The 16871-nt window shown below is 37.7% G+C and overlaps 1 protein-coding gene across 1 annotated transcript in view; it reads left to right on the forward strand.

The window, feature by feature from the left end:
- LOC6568144 (protein couch potato) overlaps positions 1-14636 on the forward strand; it is a 54762-nt gene extending 40126 nt beyond the window's left edge. The window contains exons 2-7 of the mRNA XM_043214773.1: positions 10871-10948; positions 11172-11225; positions 11300-11362; positions 12651-12795; positions 13762-13901; positions 14511-14636. Coding sequence (XP_043070708.1) covers positions 10871-10948; positions 11172-11225; positions 11300-11362; positions 12651-12795; positions 13762-13901; positions 14511-14636 — 606 coding nt within the window. The remainder of the gene's footprint in view (positions 1-10870; positions 10949-11171; positions 11226-11299; positions 11363-12650; positions 12796-13761; positions 13902-14510) is intronic.
- Positions 14637-16871: the final 2235 nt, after the last annotated feature.

Below are 16871 nucleotides of genomic sequence, written 5' to 3' on the forward strand. Positions count from 1 at the left end.
AAATATAGTTGGAATGTTGTGAGTGTGTGTGTGTGGAAACAGTAGAATAAATTATGCAACAAATGTGCAGATTAAACACAAAATACCAAAGCACTTAAAATGCCCGAATAGTCAATGAGACTAGGGCACACACTGAGCAGGACGGATATATCTCGAGAGAAAGAGAGAGAGAGAGAGAGAGAGACAAAGGGAGATGAATTGGCAAATAATGGATTCCTTACGTAGCTGAAATGTTTCAGTTGTCATTAGCAAACGTCTTGTGTCATCGCAACCGACAATTATAATTGTTTAAATATTTAAATACAATCAAATGAATAGCTCTGACAATAACACCAGGAGGAACGAAACACAGGTATATATTTCAATATATAAGTATAATCGAGATAAATTGTCACGGCAGCTACTTCAGATGCAAGCACACAAAACCAGCAAAAGTTAATTAGTGTGTAAGAAGGAGAGAAATCGGATAATTAATATGATTGTAGTATCAATATTTGCATTGCATATCTGTACAGTATGAAAAATGAAAGCAAAACCATTGTCAGTGCATAAACAAATAAATGAATAGAAAATTGTAGGTAAATAACAAGCAATGGAAATTAAATTAATTTCTTTGTATTGAATATTGACTCACCCAAATACAAGTAAGCTTGAAGCAAATGTTACATATTTTACTCAGAAATAATTCAGATACAAGTAACTTATGTAATCTTAAGTACTGCCTTACAACCAACCAGTGGGAACAAATCTGCACAGTTGGTTTTTGTTTAATCACTAATATTTATATAATAATCTACAGTTCTATCATAAAATTGTTATTTAAGTATCATTTTTGTTTAATATTTAATAATGTTATACAAACAGCCAGTGTGGCTAAAGCTTGAGAAAAAATACGCTTTTTATATTAGTTTACGTGACAGCAAATTATCAATTTGTGGCAGGTCATAAGCATATCTACTGAAACTGATATGTGTTAAGCTCAAACAGCATTGGCATCAATTATTTATCAGTAAATTTCAAAAGTTTTCTATGGCAATGTTTAATTGTCAACTGACATGCAGTACAATTGGCCAGATATCAATTATTCACATTATTCGCAAATGTTGTGTGGTGTATGGGAAAATACATAATGTGCATTGCGGTGCGTTGTGCGATTTGTAAGTTGGGAATTGTTTTGCAATGTTTTGACAATTCTCATTCATGTTTTCATTTTCGCTCTGATGCCAAAGTAATTATCAACAATCAACACAAACGCCATTCACCAATTTGTTGTGCAAACAAACAACAAAATTTCAATATACTTTATGTGCTATATGTTGATATTTTAAGACTGCAACTGCGCTCCAATAAGTATGCTATAGAACATGCAACAACTCATTAAACTGCCGCATCGAACGCCAGCAAAGAACAAGCAGTGGAACGGGATGAAAGGCAAAGTTTTCACTTATTCGTCAAGTGTTTGGGGCGATTGAAAGCGAATCGCAGCCGCAGCGCCAACATCATTTATTTAAGAATACATCAAGTGCTTGAGGGGGCCAGAGGAACAGGGGCGTGACATCGGCAGCTTACATCCCAGGAATTTTCATAGCCGTATTTGTATAGAGACAGTTTCGTGTTTAATATGCATGCCCCGTTGTCTGGTCAATCGATGCAGAACCTCAAGCGAGTGGCAAGTCCTGTAAAAGGCGCTCGTTAGTGTGACACTGGTGTAAGCAGTGCTGCAATAAAAATAGAAAGAGAGCACAATTTCTACTTTAGCTGGATTTTGGCATAAGCACAACTGTTCAGGCCAAAGGCAGTGAGTGTGAGCAGAGTATGTCAAACCTTGCGATTATTATATTCTTATATTATATGAAAGACAAATATAAAATCAATCAAGTGAAATAATATATAAATGTACTACAAATTGTTATAATGTATAGATGAAACAAGATTTTAAAATACTATAAATATTATGATAAGAAACAAAGTTTATTATATATATATTTATTAGATAGATTTCACAAAATAAATGTTCGCTTATGTCCTTCTTAGGCTCAACTCATATACCCCATTGTGCATGTCCTACGCTGAGTGTATGAGGCATATCCTGAGCACGTAATCCGTGTCCTCTGTATGTGCGGAGTTTCACGTTCTCTCGTTTCTGTGATTGACCCAAAAATGCGCTGATTCGTTTTGATTTTTACCTTCTTCTCTTTCACTCTACAAATCAACTAGTACCAACCCAGTGCCCCGTGGTTGCTATAATTTTCTGGCTCACAAAAATATGCCACAAGTCCATTGAAATTCTTGGGGAGTGTTTCTTCACAAAGAAAAAAATATATAAAAACGACAAAGCCAAAAGTTTACCAAGCACTAAAAAAAAACAAAAAAATATATATATTTGCAAATTGTTTCAAATCATGGGCTTTGGACTCTGGCAAAGACCGCAAAAGTTGTTCACAAATTAGAGATATGTAGGCTGTTTTCAATTTGTCCATAAATCGAAGCCAACAGCAACCACTGCCACATCAATCGGAGCTCGTTAACACCTGTCAGTTAAACACCAGCTAAGCGTTGCACTTACAACTCGCAGCATGCACCCTCCACCGAACCGCACAGTATTCCCTCTGCCCCTGGTGTAGCAGGTACTACGCTTGACATAATAAATTAGCTTGCTGCCTTTTTGTTGCCTTTTTGGGTTTTGCGGTGGCTTTCGGTGATTTTGTTGCTTGCGGCGCTGCGCTGCGGCAACTTCAATCTTAATTAGCTGACGCAGTTTGCAGTTGGCCATAGTGGGGCAAAACAGGTCCCCATATTCCCCATATATGTATGTATGCATGCATTCTGGGCAAAATGTTGCCACTTGTCAGTTACCTGCGGCAAAAGTGTCATGTTTGCCTAATGAGATGCCAGAAAAGAAACACTCGCATAGACACAAACACTTTTACACACCCTTCCACACAGCCTTGGGAAGTGCTAAAAGCAAAGTTGCATTTCGTATTTAAAACCATTTTGGGAGTCAACTTAATTAACAAGAAAACAAGTAAGAAGTTGTACTAATCGAGAGGGCTCGACTCGGCGAGAACATTTCACAAGCTCTTGAGAATTCTTAATTATTATTACATTATACCTAAAATAAAAACACTGAAACTCCCTGTATATTTAGAGAGGAACATAATTTAAAGCTTTCACACGACTGGAAGCTATTTAGTCAACTTTCGAAAGATCTGAAAGTGAAAGTTTTCAACTTGAAGGAAACAATCAAAATTGAATGATAATTATCAGATCGATAATGATTTTAAATAATTTTATTGTTTTGATTTAAATAGAATTGATCTAATTAATATAGAAGAAAGTTTAGATAACTTTTTAATGAGCTCACAGCTGGCCTCGCCTCGAATTAATAGAGTTTTATTTATTTCTGAATAATGCACTCAAATGTATTTCTGTAGTTGAAGTGTGAATTTAAATAAATTTAAGCAAGTTTTTATTAGCTCATTTGAATCATGTTTTTATTTTTTGTCTACAGGCCCATAACAACATCGTGCTTAGTCTGCTAATTTTAGAGCAGCCTTTAGCCTTTTGAGCAACTCATTGTTTAGCTTTTTACAACTGGCGAGCCAGTTGTGTTTTAATAATGTTGACTGTCAAACTTGCTGACAGGCAACAGGAGGGTGGCGGTAGAGGGAGGGGACAGAGGTGCACAGCAAAACTCTGACAAGCCCATTTCATTGTCCACATTCGGACACGTTTTCGGTCCAAGGCTCATCGCCCTATTGTTTTGCAATTTTTCGTATTTTCTTTGTGCATATTGTTTTTTGTTTTTTAGTTATTTTTTCAGTCCTGCTTCTTAGAGCCGGAAGTTGTATTTGCAGCCTTGGCCTAAACGTTGAATTGTTAATAATAGTTTCATTGAATCATTTTTTACTTGGTCGCTTGACGTGAAGCGTTGCTAAAAATGTTGCATATATGCAATATGTCAGCTTTACGATGCAGCCTTGCCCCAGTTACTTGCAACAAAATAAACACGTTTCGTGTCCCCAGCTCCATAATGAAGTGAATGTGAAATGTTCATAACTTATTCAGTTGCATGCAATTTGAATACCATAAATTACAAACAATGCTTCAAAGTCGCAAGCTCTTGAGCTCTACCATCAGTCTCTCCAATGCATAATTAATATGCGCCCAGGCTGCCAACACTAGACTCAATTCATTTGCCAATCCCCTCCACAAATTCTCATCTATTTGCCCAGTCACTCAACAGCTGCCAGCTCCAAAAAATATGCTATGCAAAAAGTCATCGCTCATTTGTTATTTAATCTTCGTCCAGCTCGTTTGGGACATCTACTTCCACATTTCCCATAAAAAGCACCCCACCCCTGGGCAAAGTGTTAATGAGTTTTAATTATTAAAATTTGAAAATTTTGTTGCTACTGTTGTTGCATTTTTAAATTGTCAAGTTTTAGATTTCCATGCCCCAAAGAAACTGTTCGCCCACCTTCAAATATGTATGTGGATATGTTCATTTTTTGTTTTGTTTCTTTTATTTTTTGAATTTGCTTTATCTCGTTACATAATTTTTGTTTGCCAAATTGCCAGCAACAACAACTAAAAAGTTAAAGTTACTGTTGCTGCTGGCAACCAACTTTTGGTTGCCGGTGTGTGTGTGTGTTGCAAATAATTTGCAATCAAAAGTTGCAGCCAGCAAAATTTCTCATTTTGAACAAAGGGGCGCGGCAGTGTCTCGAAGCTGCTGTGCCACTATCTCACTCTCTCACTCTCTCTCTCCCTCTCCGTCCCTCAGTGCGCAGTGATAAAGGTCTGGATATTTGGCTAATTTGTAAAATAAGCATAACGAGTCAAAAGTTTGCAGAAAGTATTTTCTTTTTTTAAATTTATATGTGATCCTATCTGCGAGACTTTGTGTGTATGCAAGCTGTCAGTTGTTTGCTTAGCAATTAAAATATTTATTTTAGCTGTTGCTGCAGCGGCTGTTATTGTTATTGTTGTCGTTGCCGTTGTCTTTGTTGGTGTTGCAGTTAGGCGGCTTATTAAGCGTTTAAGAAGGTGCTTGCCAAGTCTTTAATCAAATAAGAGCAGGCGACAAGAAACGCGCTAATTACCTGTACAATTCTGTAATTGTTGTTGCTGTTGTTGGTGTTCTTGCTGCAGATGTTGTTTTGGTGGTTGATGCTGCCGTGACTGCAGCACAGAAAACAACCAAACAGCAGCAAGGATCACGCTGAAAGGAGCAAAGCAAAAATTAAGCGTGAACAATAGCAACAAATTGCAAAAAGAAAAGAATGGAAGCGAAAAAAACTGGGGAAAGTAAACAGCAGTAAGACAAACAGCAACAGCTACAGCAACAACAATAACTGCGACAGCCACAACAACAATAACTACAAAAAGACGTTTCCAGCCAAGAAATGAAAGCAACAATACGGCAAGGACAACGACGAGGTTTAATTGAGCGCTGCCCGCGACAACATTCTGAGTTTTGTGGGTGTGGCAGATTGCGGCTGGTCGCGGCACGTGAGCCAAAGTGAATCGCAATAAATAAAAAAAAAAAACAAAAACAAAAACATTGTAGTCAAAGGTAGAATGAAAGAACGACGCAAAATGCTAACAACAAAATGTTTCATTTAAGCCACAAGAGTTCGCCGACATTATGCTAGCCGTTGCACGTTTTTATTGTTGCCGCAATACACACAAATTGCTGCTGCTGCTGCTGCTCTTGTTGCCGTTGCCGTTGCCAAGGCCCAACTGCAATTGTCTGCGTTGTTGCTTCAGTGGCTGCCACAGCATCCTGCGCTTTATTCTCACGACGGCCGACGTCATTTTGTATGCAAAATGCGGCAAAACAGCAGCACCAGTAACAATTTGAATGCAGCACGAGGCAGCCACATTCGTTCACTTAACGCACACAGACTAGAAATAAGTCTATGCCTCTGCCCTAGTGATAAGTTCCTTCTTGTACTTATGAATTTTACAGTCCAGAAATACAATTGTCTTTAAAAGATATACGAAAATAAATGTATATGAAGCAAAAGTTCAAATGGATTTACAATGCTATAAAATTATCGAATAGTCGTTCATAACATTTTTAAGAAAAGAGTTTCAATTATTTTTATTTAAATTCCATAGCATTTTTATGCTAGAAATATAGATGTACAAAATACTTAGATTAAGAACAATAAATTATCAAGTTAAGGAAAATGCTGTTTTCAATATTGTCATCGATTACTGTATAGAATAAAATCTTTAAACTGAGATATTAAATATGTTACATTTAATTGACATGTATACATTTAATTGGGAATAATAGCTGAAATTTTTGATTTTGTATTGATGCATATGCAGTATTTACACATATCGTTGTTGATAGTTTCCTAATTGAATAGAATTGTTTTCTTATTGTCGCCCATTATTTTGCTGTCATACACCCTTGTTCTGCTCCAGGAGAGTGCAACAATAAGCAATTGCCAATTACTTCTTGTGTCGCTGTCCACATTTCCCCGCCTGCGGGCGGGACTTCTTTTCTTTGCTTAAGGATTCGCCAGCTAGTTAGTCTGAAGATAGAAAAAACAGCAGGGCAATTCACAAACAAAATAAACAAGCAACTAACATAATAACAAGTATGGCTGCAGCAATGGAAACATCAACAAATGGCAACTGCAGCAAACTGAGTAGCTGGCGGCAGTTAGTTGACTTGACGCTTGACTTAATTGGCATCAGGCCGCTAGAGTGCGTTGGCTGCTGGGTCTCTGTTAGCTGTTCTTACTAAATTGTTGGCCAAGATTCCTAAAAAGAATTATTCACTTGCCGACTATTGTTATACAGTTTACAGTACACGGGCCTTGTGGCATTGACTTCCAACATAGATGGGCTGCGAAATTAATAACAGAAGTTGATCAATGGCCAACAAAACCAGTTGGCCGCTAATGGAAAGCCGTTTATAAATGCAAATAATTGCCGTGGCTTTTCGATACTTACTTCTTATACATACAAAATGTATTTAAATTGTCAAAGAAATCGGTCACCATACGAACATTAAATGCTCTTTGAAATGAAATTCAATGATGTTTCACTTTTAAAAACCAGTTGAAATATTCTTTAATTACTATCACATGTTATAAAATATGGCTCTGACTTAAATATCACAATTTTTGTCGAATGCTTCATGACTGAGAGGTTTAATAAGCATAATATCCCATATCAATTGATTGACTTGATATGCGTAACTTTATCTATATAATTCGACTGCCATTCAAAATGCCACATAAATGCATACAAAATGAATTTAATTGCCAACTATTTATAGGAAAAAGTGTGCGCAAACACTTTGTGCAAACGCCGCCGAAGCGATGAATGTCAACAGCAAAAGTTGTTTCAATGTTACATTATTGATGTTGGCGTTGACACGCACCAACTGCAATTGCAGCAACAGACGAAAACAAAAACAACAACTGCAGCTATTTAAATATTTGCAAACGCTGGTAGCAACGATTTATGGCGAGCTCTATTCAAACATTTATTTTATTTAATTTTTTATTTTTGCCTCTCTATTTTTGTGTGTTGTTTTGTCAGTTTGCTTGACAATTTACAAGCGCTTACAATTTAACGCCTTTTAGACGACGCTGCACATTCCAAAACTTACCTCAGCCGCCTGCCTACCTGGGCGCGCCCACAAGCTGCAACACAGCGATTATGATCGTCTTGTAAACTGTTTATTTGGGTGTGTGCTTGAGTGTGTGTTTGTCACGCTTAATTATTGTAAGTCAATTCTTGACTGCTGAGTGATTTACAATTGGCCAAAAGACAAGAGAAGGCCAACAACTACTGCTTGGACATTTAATTTTCGACCGGAAAGTGTTTGACCAATACAACAACACTGCGTATGCGCAATGTATGCATATATGAAACTTATAGTTGTTTTTTGAAAATTAGAATTGTAATTTCCAAACTGACTAAAAATAGAATTTAAAATATTTCATTCGCTTGGCATCTATTCAAAGATATTCAGATAAATCGAATTTATTATTGCGTTAAAATTGTGTACACAGTAACTGAACAAACAAAAAAAAATATGTATTAAATTTTTTCGTTTGAAAGATATTTGTGAAAATATTGAATACAAATATTAATTTCATTTATTTATTGTGTAACTATTTAATGAGTCTATCAAACAATATTCGATTTATTTGTCTTATGGCTGTAGCCATGCAATTTATTTTGTATATTAAAACCACTAATGTTTCATAACTTTGGGAGTAGCTCTCAAATAAGAGCCAGCTTTGCATCCAATGCGTTTTAATTAGCCAACTACCGCTGTAGTACAAAAGTAATAAATTTATTGCGCTGCGTATGATATTAATAATGGCAACCAAATGAAGTTCTGCATAATTATAAACAACAAATGCGAAACGAGCGGAATATAAACGGTCTGGCAAGCACATTGCGGCAAAACGCAAACAAAGAGATGGAGAGTGAGATAGAAAGATAGGTGGAGTGTTGCAGCTGCAACTTCAACTTCTTGGCAATAATAACAGACGTTGCACAACCACAAAGACAAACACAGAGTGCTGCTACGAAGTCATTGGCAAGCTCATGCAGCCAAGTTGCAAGGTTGATCAGCAACAACAACTGGTCCCAGCTATTGCAACTCTATGACATTCACAATATTTAAATGGAATTTGGCAAGCAAAGTTAGAGTGCAGAAGCCGCAACACCCACAAACACACACACACTCAGACAACCTGAACAATAATTTAATGTTGCGAGCTGCATATAAATGGAAGATGGGAGCTGGATGAACTGTGGGGAAACTAACTCTGGTTGTGTTTGCCAAAATGTTGAATGTGTATCCGCAGTGGCCAAAAACACACACAAAACAAACAGCATTTAGCCACCGTCTATGGCTGATTTGGCTTGGCTAACTGACTTTTGTGGTTGGCAATGCAACTGAACATCGAGCAGACTCCCATTTCCTGTCTGACTGTCTGCTTGTCTATTGTCTGTTGTTTGCTGTTGGCATATTTGTGCACCGAGACCTGCTATCAACTTGAGCTACAACAAAACACAACAAATAAGTACACGTGCACACACACATGAAATATAAAATAATTGCATTTGGATCCAATTTGAAACAGAAATTGTAGCCACAAGTAAATTTCAGACGGATAGCAGAACTTCATTCTAATTAGTTTGGTTGGCTCAGTTTTCTTTCAACTTTTCGTTGGCCTATTCTTTTAAACGTTTTTTTACTTTGTACATCGCGGCAGCGAGCTCAGCTCATTACCCGTCCAATTAGTGGAGACCTAAAATTGTTGGAGACGCGACCAACTTGCAACCGCAGACTGCGCAAAAATTAATTTTAATTGCTATTTAACTGAGCGCACCATGCAGATCCTTTTTGGCAACGTCAAAGGATTCGTCCTTCATCTTGTTGCTGTTATTGTTCTTGTTGTTGTTTTATATCTGCTGCCCAGCACTTGAGTGAGTTAATTAATTTGTAAATTGCGGCTGGACAATTTTAAAACCCACAACTGCAGCAACAGCAGCTCCAGAACGACTATTAATGTGCTACATGTTGTATATGTTTAGCTATTTTTACATATAGCTTGTCTCCCAGATGAATAACAATAGGTAGATTTCACGATAGAACACGTTTTAATTTTAACACACATCCACACACACATCCACACTCACACTCACACTAACGGGACATCTGTCACTCTCTGGAGAATGCATATCCCCACAAGGCATCACAAAAACTGCTCGCAACTGCGTTGGCAACAGTATTTTAAAGCTCGACGAGGTAATACTCATTGCCTGAACCAGGTTGATAAATACTGTAAATTATTACTATTAATTTTATTAATTTTTTTTTTTTACTTAAAATATATTTTTTTGTGGACGTTCAAATGAAGAAACGCTACAAATATTGCATTCAATTTTTCTAAATATTTATTTAAGTCCCTTCCTTAAAATATACTTCCTTCCTTATACCAATATTACTATTATAATTTAAATAAAAAAGAACATATAAATCAATCGATTACAACAAAATAGTCTTTTTAGCAATGTAGAATTACTCCAATAACTTTTCTTTTGCTTATTAAAATTTAATGAGTTATTTCAATAAGTTAAAATCTATAGCAACGACAGTCTCAAACAATCCAACTTTCAGTGTATCAAACCCTTAAATTTGAACAAATTTTAACTGCTCACTTTAAGCCACTAACAATTTTATAGACTTTACTCGTACCTTCCGGTTAGGGTATAAAAATGCAAAAAAAAAATAGAAAAGCAAAATAGAATTTAACCAAAAACAGCTCACACAGCTTTCGTCCCTTTACAATCTGCTTGGCTAGGTGTTAAAAATAAAAAGGGACAAAAAAGAGCGACAAGGCTCATTAGACCCCCGTCCCTGCCTTTCTCTCTCTCCCTATCACCCTTTCTCCCTCACTTCCCCTCTCCACGACTCACTCCGCTCTCTCTCACATCTACGGCTGGTGCGCGTCACGTCGTTGCCTTAATGAATTCAGCGTTTATGTCGCTTATTCCATTTGCTTTCATTATCACTACACATACACAGACACACATGTGTGTATATGTGTGCGTGTGTGTGTGTGCGTGACATGAACTTTTGGGCTTTAGGGTGGCAGCGAATTTAAATATTTGACACATTGAAATGAAGGCCAAAAGGTTTCTGGTTCAATTTTGTATCCTCCCATGCGACGTGACAGCTTTAACTTAATTACGCAATCATAGAAAATTGGTTTCTCACAAAAAACTCTGTGCAAATCTTTACACAGATTTGCTATGGATATCATCTCCCTCACACACTCAAACTCATTCTATGTGTATTTTCCTTTGTTTTTTGCAGGTGCGCACATTGTTCGTCAGTGGTTTGCCCATGGACGCTAAGCCACGTGAGCTATACTTGCTATTCAGAGCCTATGAGGTGAGTAATCCGTAACTCGAAAACTATCTATAAACTTACCTAAAGTGCTTTCCAACTGTAAGGGTTACTATTGCGGACTCTAATGGGTTGATAATAGAACCAAGGTCAGTTCAAAGCGCTTAAGTTGGACTGCGAAGCTCTTTACTTATTATGATTTAATATAAAATTGCTTGAAAATACTATGCTTATTTAAATTGTGAAAACATTGTCAAATTTTCAACAGGGCTACGAAGGATCTCTACTAAAAGTAACTAGCAAAAATGGCAAAACAGCATCGGTAAGTAAATGCAAAATGTAAGATGTACCAAAGGGCAACTTCACTTATAAAATATATCCCATCTTCAAAAACAGCCAGTTGGTTTCGTGACATTCCATACAAGAGCCGGTGCCGAGGCAGCCAAGCAGGATCTGCAGGTAACATACAATGGCAAATTCTCTGCTCAACTTGAATGCCTACAAACTTGATACTTATATATATTAATGTTAACTATATGCATATATATGTATATATATATAATCGATCAACACCAACAAATTCTTAGCAACGTCTGCAAAATGCAAAAAGACTTTCCCAAATGGCAATAAAAACAATCTTTGCGGCGTTCCAAAAAAAAACTTGATACACTTAGTTTGTAAAGCACACAAAAACAAAAACAAAAACAAAAATTAACTTGTACTCGTATTATTGCCTGGCTTACACTGAGCGTTAAGAATCGTTAGGCCCTTAACAACAAAACAAGAACAAATCGTATCTCTCACAACAACAACAACAACTACAGCAACAAGATGTACCTTTTCACACGTGCTTGCATTTGAAAAGAACCCTCACCGCATTTACGTTTAAGTCTATACTTATTGATTTGTCTATCTTATTGTTTTTGGTATTGCATCTCGCCTCCAAGAAATCTACTATATATCTCTCTCTCTCTCTCTCTCTACTCTCTCTTTCTGTCGAAAAACACACACATATACACAGAGACACACACCCATCACATTACACTCTGTCATCTATATGCATAGCAACTGCAACGAGGCAATGAAGCACCAAAGAAAAAAACCCAAAAATATATATATATATATATTTATATATATATTATAAAAATAAATTATTTTAGACCACGATCTTTTGGCTGGTGCATGTTAAAGCCACCCCCTTTACCCTTAGGCACCACCACCAAATTTCTTGAATGACGCCCTTCAATGCTCCACTCATAGGTGCTCTTCCTATGCAGTTGCTGTTCTCATCTCCTGCTTTTGATTTATGTGCATATCACAAAAGAAAACCCACCAACACACACATACACTATATGAGCCCCCGTACCTAACCCGATTACCTCTTCAAAGAGCAAGGCATCAAAAGACATCACTCAAAATCGCAACTCAGAATTTTGTAAGCACCGTCCAAGCGGCAAGATGGTTTCTATGTTCCCAATTAAATCAGAGACCCCAAAATAAAAGCGAACGTAAACTCTTCTCGCCCACCTCTCTTTCTCTATCTCTCTCTCTCTCTCTCTCTCAAAACACAAATATGCGACATTCAAAATTATTTTTGGCGAATTGTTGCAAGTAAAGAATTAAATAATAGAATTTACAAAGAAAACGTCTGAAATTTTTTCCAAATACACATATATTATTTTGCAAAAGTGAAAAAAAAAAAAAATAGAAAATACAAACCGCTGTATTTTGATCTGATCATTTACAGCAGGGTGTACGCTTCGATCCCGATATGCCCCAAACAATTCGCTTGGAATTCGCCAAGAGTAACACGAAAGTGAGCAAACCCAAACCACAGCCCAATACAGCGACAACAGCCTCACATCCTGCATTGATGCACCCTCTCACTGGACGTAAGTAAAAAACAATTGAAAAAAATAAACAAAAAAAAAAAAAGAAAAGAAAAGCTCAACTCAGCAGCTGACAGTTTTTTTTTTTTTTTTTGTTTTGGTTAAAAACTATTTTCTTGGTTTATGTATGTAGTAACTAGTTACAAACTAAATGAAAACACAATAATCTCGAGCTACCGAACCGAAGGCGTACTAGAAAGCGTACGCAGTGCACTTCCTAACTATTATGACACGTATACACACACACACACACACACACACACACACATACACATACACGAGAACAACAATTGAACGGTTGAATATTTGCTTCAAGTGCACAACTCTATAATATTTATAAACATATATCGTAAATATTGCTATATATCAAATGTTATCTATTATCGTACGCCCGTACTAAATTTCGCTATAAATATTTACATAGGTTACAGCAATAAACTCAACAACAACAAACTACAACTACAAGTACAACAACAACGCACTTTGATCACTGTAACACTTTGTTTGAATCACACACCAATACACAGCCAAACACATGTACACACACACACTCGCAGACACACACAAAATCCGTGAGATACTATTAAAAAAAAGTTCTGACAAATATATTAAAACATTTCCAAAATATTGATAAACTTTGTGACGAAAGTAAGCTGGGAAATTTGTCAATTCGTTAATTCTAATAAATCAATTTCAGTTACATAAAAAAGCTTCAATTTATTATACAATCATTTTTTATGCGCTTTCCCAGCTGAAAGAATTATAAAGGAAAACAATGAATACAACAACAGCTACCAAAACAAAAGACTTAGGCAACAAACTCGAAATATTATTTACACTATCAGCGATTTTAATTTTGTAAACCAAACTTTTATAAACAATATACATTAAAAAGTGAAAGAATTGGAATAGCTAGCCGCTTAGCTGACTACACGTTTTTTTCGACTTCTACTCCATTTTTTCTCATAGATCTGGGCGGGCCCTTCTTTCCGGGCGGACCGGAGCTATGGCATCATCCGTTAGCGTATTCGGCCGCCGCTGCCGCTGAGCTGCCCGGCGCTGCTGCCTTGCAGCATGCAACACTCGTGCATCCGGCACTGCATCCGCAGGTGCCCGTTCGCTCCTATCTCTGACTAAATACAGACAAAGTAATGGAGCAGCCTATGCATCAAGTGAGTACAGCAAGCAACGCAAAGCTTTCCATACCCTTGCAGATTGGTGCTGAAGTGATAATATCTAAATTTAATTATTAAACAAAAATATAAAAAGTATCTAAAGTTGTGAACAGCAGCACAACTATTATAAATAAATTAACGTGGCTGTTCATGAATATATATACTCTTCTTGGCGTCTCACATGTTAGGCTATAAAATGATAAAACCCTCTGCAAGGGTAATACAAGAAATACACTTAACTACAGTATTAACTCATTAAATGTGACCTCTATTTAGACTCAAATGACAATGCCACATCATCAGACAACTGCTACCGCTTTACATCCCAGCCAAGCGGCCATGGCGCATATGGCCGCTGCTGCTGCTGCCGCTGCCGCCGGTGGTGGTGGTGGTGGTGCAGCTGCTGCTGCTGCAACGCCGCAAGGCAATGCAGTTGCTGCAGCTGCTGCTGCCGCCGCTGCTGCTGCAGCCGCATCGCATCATCATTTTTTATCCAGTCCTGCGCTGGCTAGCCCCGCCGGCTCCACCCACAATGGCACACAGCAACAACAACAACAACAACAACAGCAGCAACAGCTGGCGGCAAATGCGCCCTGCTCCACACTGTTTGTGGCCAATCTGGGTCAGTTTGTGTCCGAGCACGAGCTGAAGGAGGTGTTCTCTAGGTAAATAAATTGCTCGAACTATGAACCTGACCAATAAACAATAAACAAACAGACTTACACACACCCACACACACACACACACATACTTAAATACGTTACAATGTTTGAGTTGTTGAGCGAAAACAGCAGCACAGCCCATCACTAAACCACTGAACCACCTAACCACCCAACCACAACTGCACTCCACAAAAAAAAAAATTTGTTTCTTGAAAATTTCAACTACTTGCAATGACTAATCAACATATATATTTTTTTGTGTTCTCTCTTTGGTTTGTCGTTCACTTGTATTATACATGAATAACGTTAATCCGATAACCGACTACTACTTATACTATATACCCACATGTATCGTATATAAAAACAAAAAATATGTTATCAAATATGCACAGTATGCCTGGCTTTTGTCGCCTACGAATGCACACAAAAGGTATGCACAATATCACAACTTCTATGTCTTCAACTTTGTCTTCAACTCTGACTTCTTCAACACCAACTTTAACTTCCTACACAACTGTCAACCAAACAGCAATAGCAGCTACAAACTGCACCACTACCAACAGCAACAGCAGCATCAACAACAACATCAACAACAACATCAACAACAACACTGGCCAGCAACAGCAGCAGCAGCAGCAACAACATCCTGTCGCTTTTATTGAGTTCAATGATGCCCCGAGCGCTGCTCAAGCAATGCAACAGCTGCAGGGCAAGTATTTGCTCAGCTCGGATCGCGGCTCCATACGCATCGAGTATGCCAAGACCAAGATGCTGAATGAGGTAACTCTGCCATCGCTCATCAATGGCAGTAAAGCAGCAGCAACAGCGGCAACAGCAGCAACATCACATCATCAACTTTATATATTGAATGGCGGCTTGGAGCATTTGGGGCATGTTGCAAATACAAATATGCTCGTCACTGCACCAACAATCAGCACCACAGCACCACCAAATGCACCAGCACTACAACAGCAACAGCAGCAACTCCAACAACAACAACAGCAGCATCAACAGCAACAATTTCAACTACAGCAACTACAAGCGACAGCAGGCTGCACCAACACCGGCACCACTAGCGTTGTTGTTAACTCACTACAGCACCACCAACTTCATCCAAATCAGCACCACCAAAATCATCTCTTTAGAGACGTATGTATATAATGAAAAAAACAAAAAACAAAAACATAAACAAATATTAAAACCAATCAATGATCCCTTAAAGTAAAAGTACAATAAGAAGTATTTGTAAAAGTAAAAGTAAATCGTAGTTCATAGTTACTTTCGCTCTCACTCACTCACTCGCTCGCTCTCTACCTATCTCTCTCACATACACGTTCACAAGCCAACCTCAACTATCGCTCAGCAATTCCTTATCTCTAAATATTAAATGAGATGACTCCCACTCAAAGGGTTCGCACCCATATTTCACAAACACCCTTAACGCTTTAAACCAGGCACAACATTTATCATAAATCAATTTTACGCACGCCTTATGTACATATGAGGAGCCCAAAAAAAAAAGCTACCCATTAACTATTTATGAAATTGCAAATTGTTATTGTTTAGCTCGGCTCGTTTACTTTGCATGGCAGCAGCAACAGCAGCAGCACCATCACAGCAACAACAGCAACAGCAATACGAACAGCAACAACTTCAACAGCAGCAACAGCAGCAAAAATTGAGACCAGGCAGGCATTTAAATACAAATTATAACAAACAAATGTTGCCACACTACACACCCACCCACCCACATCCAACTTACGAAACCATAAAACCCCACAGCAATTTATTGCTGCCTTATAGAACTTGACTTTATTATACACACACACACACAGCCACACACACCCACATAGCCACATAGCCACGTACACATTGCTGCAGACTTTAATATGGCGACCTCGAATCATCTCGCTTCGCTGCGCGTCTAAAGCTGTATACATCCGGTAGTTTTAAGTGCAAGCTTCCGTTTAGCCACAACAACACGATAAGTTCACCTTTACACACACACACACATACAGAGACACACATACATTTATATACGTGCAGCAGCGCCAACAGCACGTATTTAAAATGCTAAAAGACCACATAAATTTATTTTTTCAATTATCGTGCCAGCCAAGATACGCGAGCAGCAATCACAAACAGAAACAGCACCGACAACAAACCATACATAGAGAAACAACAAAATTTAAAGAGGAGCACTGCATAAAATATTCAGAAACATAAATAGGATGGGCAAAGT

Source organism: Drosophila grimshawi, unplaced genomic scaffold (genome assembly GCF_018153295.1).
Source record: "Drosophila grimshawi isolate 15287-2541.00 unplaced genomic scaffold, ASM1815329v1 contig_311, whole genome shotgun sequence".
NCBI lineage: Eukaryota > Metazoa > Arthropoda > Insecta > Diptera > Drosophilidae > Drosophila > Drosophila grimshawi.